General features: G+C 45.4%; 3 protein-coding genes across 3 annotated transcripts; all 3 read left to right on the top strand.

Annotated features, from left to right (window-relative positions):
• Positions 1-222: 222 nt before the first annotated feature.
• Positions 223-692, top strand: O0I10_000555 (uncharacterized protein; the record flags this gene model as incomplete). Its single annotated transcript, XM_058480664.1, has 2 exons — positions 223-282; positions 348-692. 2 exons carry the CDS (start codon positions 223-225, stop codon positions 690-692), a joined length of 405 nt encoding a protein of 134 aa, XP_058348228.1.
• A 618-nt stretch (positions 693-1310) lies between these two features.
• O0I10_000554 (uncharacterized protein) lies at positions 1311-1775 on the top strand (the record flags this gene model as incomplete). Its single annotated transcript, XM_058480663.1, has 1 exon — positions 1311-1775. One exon carries the CDS (start codon positions 1311-1313, stop codon positions 1773-1775), a length of 465 nt encoding a protein of 154 aa, XP_058348227.1.
• Positions 1776-3845: 2070 nt separating this feature from the next.
• Positions 3846-4205, top strand: O0I10_000553 (uncharacterized protein; the record flags this gene model as incomplete). Its single annotated transcript, XM_058480662.1, has 1 exon — positions 3846-4205. The coding sequence occupies one exon, from the start codon at positions 3846-3848 to the stop codon at positions 4203-4205; it is 360 nt and encodes a 119-aa protein (XP_058348226.1).
• Between the last annotated feature and the right edge of the window lie 1795 nt (positions 4206-6000).

Below are 6000 nucleotides of genomic sequence, written 5' to 3'. Positions count from 1 at the left end.
CACTTCGTGTACTTCGTTCAGTTACGTATTGCTATCGTGAAGTTTGGGATGATGTGTTCCCTGCCTCATGGAAAAACGCACCTCCTCTTTGCCGTTATTGCAACACTCAGGTCATCACGCAAGATAGAATGCCCCAAACTTCAAGAACTCACTTGCTTCCACTGCCACCAAAAAGGCCATTTCATCGACATTGTCTGTTGTATACCGTGAACGCCAGCTGCCATGGTGGATTCATTGACCGATTCTCAGCTTCTTGACACGTACCCAACCACAGCGTCAGCTGTAGATGATGATCATGATTCGGAGATGACTACTACAGCACCTTCATCCATCATCGATGATAATAGATCAATTCAACCAATGATCAGCATACTGATACAGCTTCTCAGCCCGATGTTGAAGATCAACATAAGAAGAGCACCAATGTCACCAAAGACTCTAGCAATCCAACTACCGACAACGCCGACAATCGAATGATCATTGACACCACCTCAACACTTGTTGACAACGACCATAGAATGAATGACAACAACGACCCTATTATCGACCACGATCAGCATCAACAGCACACACGCCAACACCTAAGAAACCAAAACTTGATACAGCATCCAGCACACGTGTCACGCAACATGAGCCAACAACGTTTACAACAATCCGCTGGGGAATCACCTGACCCACAGCATCACCAATAATATGATAAATAATACAGCACGACTCGCCTCTTCTGAATGTTCGCTCGCTATTCAAAAGAGGCACAATCAATTTGTTCGACACCTACGATCACAGCATCTCAACATTGATTTACTCGCTCTACAGGAAGTATCCCAAACGCATGCTCCAACACTTACTAACCAAGACATCTCTCACACCGCCTTTTTCCCAATTCCTCTTCTTGCTTCACTAAACATTGTGCCCTTATTTGCCTCAACCCCTCCTTCACACTTTCCAATACCTATGTGACACTTGACCAACGTTGTATTGTATCCGCCATTGTACGTCACATGGGGCTTTGTGTCGTATTGTGGTCCTTTATGCATTCGCTGAAAGGGATCGACGACCTCCTTGATTTACCCTGTTTTTACAGATCTTTCCGAACCGTGCTTTGTCATAAGCGATTTCAACACCCATCTTCACACCAAGTTGCATTCAGACTCAGACCATGCATGATTGCGAATTTCTGTTGAACCTTTCACAATTGCGCTGTATCCAGAGATCAATGGTATGCTTTCTCCTCCTACGGCAGCACCTACATACCATCGGGCAATCTTCATACCACTGTGGACTACGTCTTTGCCCATCACCTCCACTCCATGATTTCTAATGCTCAGCAATGGCACATGTCACGTGCTTGGACTGACCATGAGATGCTGACAGTGGATTTTCGAATACACAGCATGGACACCGGCCCTGGCTGTTGGCGTTTAACCCTGCTGTTGGGCCAACCTCCATTTGATCTATTGTTACAGGATACAGTGAAGGAGTACTTTACACAATTGGATGATGAGCTCATTGAAATGGATCCGCAAGCATGCTGGGACAACCTCGAAAGCGGTTTAAAGGAAACAGCTATTGATTACAGCTTCCGCCACCGCCATACCACCAAACAACACTTTCGTACTTTACAACGTCGTCGACATGTTATCATACAACAACATGGTACTCGAGACCCACGACTGCCACCTCTTGAAAAGAAATTGCCAACATTCAAGAACGTGTTGCAAGCAATTGTTGTTACGAACAGCAACCCGATGGCACGAGGAAGGGGAACGAAATAACCGTAATTTTTCAAAGTGTTGAAACAACGACAGGCCGCCACCACCATCCACCATCTCCGTGACCCACACCGGTGAACTTTCACCACCATGGGTGCGGGATAATGCAACATGCTCGTCACTATTACAAGGATCTTTATACCCCTACCGAGATTGACTGCCCCAGGCCGCTGTTGATAAGATGTTATCTTCTATTCCTTCCTCAGTGCAAGTGACAGCAACACAAGGAGACAATCTACGTGACCATTTTCTTGGGACGAGCTTGTTCGAGCCATTGAACACACCTTTGGGTAAAAGCCCTGGGATGGATGGTTTACCTTTTTGAATTACTCAAACACATGCAAACGTGGGAACCGGTGATCCAGCTGCTACTCTTAGTGATGAATCAAGCAACTTTATTTACTAACTTGTATCCTCGTTCGTGGTTGTCAACTCGCATGGTTTTGTTGTTTAGAAAAGGAGACCCACGTCTTTTTGGCCAACTGGCGCCCATTGTCATTGATTAATTCGGATGCGAAACTATTTACCAAATTGTTGGCGAACCGGTTACAACCCATCATGCATCGCTTAATCAACCCTTTTCAGGCTAGCTTTTTGTCAAACACGAGCTTATCTCAGACAATGGTTGGGTGGTACAAAACGTGCATCATGTTCGGCGTTTCTCTCCATCATCTCCATCAGTGGGTGTGTTACTTGGCCAGAAAAGCTTATGACAGAGTACATTCGGATTATCTTCGGCAGGTAATGACAAGGTTTGGATTCCCTACTCAATTCATTGATTCCCTCACCTCCACCTCTTCTTCTCCCACCTCTGTCTCCTATCCCATTAATGGTTAGCGCCATCTTCTCCGTGTCTTCAACCGTGGATGCAATCAGTCCTGCCTTGTATACCCCTGCTCTTCTCCCTTCTAACCTTTGTTCTCCGCACCCATATATCGACCTTATTATTAGGATCTTTTGACTAATCCAAGCATGACCAAATGGAATCACCGTATCCATTTTCGTGCTAACTTGTATACACCACACATTCCACCAATCAAAGTATTGGCGTATGCTGATGACTTGTTGTGTTACCCGTACACCCACCGAATGGCAATATCTATTACAACATCTTACGACATACAAATTGGCGTCAATGGCAAAGTTAACCTCAACAAGACCGTGAACTTCCCTTTCAGGTGAACCTAATCCCTCATAGCAACACATGTTACACACGATTAATGCCCAATGGCATGATCGTACTTCTCCAGCAGCACGACATACCTGGGATACCCCCTCTATCACCATGATCAACATTTGGATAGCTTTTTGAGCAGCTTTACACCAGAAGGACTCATTACACCTACTACAACAACGTACTCTCTTGAATTCTTGGGGAAACTCCTGCTTTTATCTCGGCTGTGGCATGTACTACGGGTTGTGTCGTCCCTAAACCATGGATTCAAGTGTCAAACACTGATTCGTAATTATGTGTGCAATTTTTTCCATATCGAGTTGGTCAACTTGTTATTTTACCACGCTCACAAGGTGGTTTGGGCCTGGTGGATATTCAGGATCAACATCTCGCACTTCATCATGTATATCTTCAACGAGTCTTACACCATTCGCCTTCAATCCCCATCCCCATTTATCTCATTCCTCGCCCATCTCTTCCATTTGTATACTGGTCAACCATGCATCTACCCACACTTTTTCTTCCACTCCCCCATTAATTCGTTTATGTTCCGATTTCCCCCATATCCAACACCTCCTTCAATTGTCAGCTAGATTACCTGAATTTCCTATTGACAAGCTCTCCTTATGATTTTCTCAACATCCCCTTCCGCAACCTCACCCTTGCTCTCCCTGAATCCACCCCACTCCCCACACTCAAAATCCTCGTTTCAAACGTTTACCGATGGATAAACCGTGACCGCAAGCTGACCATCAAATATGCTACACGCATTCGACAAGCAATGGCACGTGTTCTCGAAGCCGTTGAACAAGGTACCATGACGTTACATCCAACACTACAAACCCACACCACTGCCGACAACCCACTTGGCTCAATCCACCATTACCCGATTTGAACTCATGGTGTCTACCATCAAGGAATATCCCGCTTCACGTTCCACAACAACCACCTCTGCTATTGCTGTCACCAAAGTTAGCCGGGACAACTCAGAGCTTATTGGCGATCCAAAACATCCACTACCACCATTGAAACGACTATTGCACCTTACCACTGGAAACGTTTTGGAAGCTACGAATGCCACATGGGTCTCGTACCATTTGGTGGCGTATTCTCCACCATCATCTATCGACAACTCAACACCTTCATCGACTCATGCCAGTGAAACATCCCACCCCCGATTTGTCAGCTTTGCTTTGGTGAAGTGGAAACCTCTCGCCATATGTTTTTGGACTATTATTCAAACGAGTATTCTGGATTGATGCCTTGGTACTCATCAGCTCCCTCACGTTACACCCGAGATGGCATGGCACGCTATCCTCTTACAACCACAACAACCAACCAGCTTTTGCTTTGTTTACCAAGACCAAGTTGGAAGCGCCCCTCCATTTGGGCTATGCAATTGGCAATGTCTTCTACAAGAGATTCCTTGGAATCACTACTCGGCATATGAATACCTTGATTCACTCATTGCTAGACATCCCACCCTTGTCCCCCCGATTCAGTTGGATACAGTAGAATTTATTTTGGGGTAAGATATCCCCTAAATAAAAACCCATTAGCATACAAAAAAAAAATACTACTTGACAATGAACAAAGACCACTCTTCATATAGCATCACGCTTACAAACATAAAGGTGCCTGTATCTCCAAACTTTACAATGAAGCGTGGGGTTTTTATTAGCGCAATGGGCTCGGCTTGGCCAACAGCACCTTGGGTGAAAGTTTCACGATCAAGCTTGCCAATCCCAGATTTCGCAATGTCGCCACCAGCCAAACTGGATCTGGGGGTCGACCTCTTCGACGACGACGACCAAAAAATATTTTTTGGGCTGTTTGCGACATTGAACGCGAAACTTTCACACAAGATGCTGTTGGCCAAGCCGAGCCCATTGCTCTGATAAAAACCCCACGTTTCATTGTAAAGTTCGGAGATACAGGCACCTTTATGTTTGTAAGCGTGATGCTATATGAAGAGTGGTTTTTGTTCATTGTCAAGTAGCTAGACCCTGGAGAGCCAAAGATGCAGAGGGTCGTGTTGTGTAACACAGCTACGTTTGCATGAATGAAAGGGTCAATGTATAATACTTTATGGATCATCTGGGAACAGGCATGTATTGCTAGCTAACGGCCACTTTTATCCAATCATCATTGTTGCGAGATCCACTGCATGGGAACGATGCCCCTGCTCTAGACATTCATTTCCATGATTAAAGTAGGTTGATCCGAGCTGATTTGACTGAGCTACGGTCAAAGAGAGATTACATCACTCTGGACATAGAGTACGCTCGATGTAGCTCAACCGATGTAACCTTGTGTGAGCGTAACTCAACCAAATCAGCTCGGATCAACCTACTTTAATCATGGAAATGAATGTCTAGAGCAGGAGCATCGTCCACCTACAATAGAATGCACAAAAGTTGGGAATGCACAAAAGTGGCTATTAGCTGCCAATGTATGACATAAAAGGGAGGGTTGCGTACCTGTCATGCATTGCCCCTGAAGTCCTGACTTTTTAGCTGAGTTACCCAAAGAGGTCCTTCTGCATCTTTTGCTCTGCCAGGGTCCACCTACTTGACAATGAACAAAGACCACTCTTCGTATAGCATCACGCTTACAAACATAAAGGTGCCTGTAGCTCCGAACTTTACAATGAAACGTGGGGTTTTTATTAGCGCAATGGGCTCGGCTCGGCCAACAGCACCTTGTGTGAAAGTTTCACGATCAAGCTTGCCAATCCCAGATTTCGCAATGTCGGTACCAGCCAAACTGGATCTGGGGGTCGACCTCTTCGACGACGACGACGACCAAAAAATATTTTTTGGGCTGTTTGCGACATTGAACACGAAACTTTCACACAAGGTGCTGTTGGCCAAGCCGAGCCCATTGCTATATTCAAAACCCCACGTTTCATTGTAAAGTGTTGAGATACAGGCACCTTTATGTTTTACCTATGCTGTAAACGTGATGGAGTTGCTTTTTCCTAGTGGATGGTGTCGGTTGCATTAACGGAAAGATGGAGAGCTGAGTGAAATGGCACGTGGTGGTTACACACGC

The sequence above is a fragment of the Lichtheimia ornata genome (assembly GCF_029851405.1).
Source record: "Lichtheimia ornata isolate CBS 291.66 chromosome Unknown scaffold00002, whole genome shotgun sequence".
NCBI classification, from domain to species: Eukaryota; Fungi; Mucoromycota; class Mucoromycetes; order Mucorales; family Lichtheimiaceae; genus Lichtheimia; species Lichtheimia ornata.
This window is presented reverse-complemented; position numbering and strand designations above follow the sequence as displayed.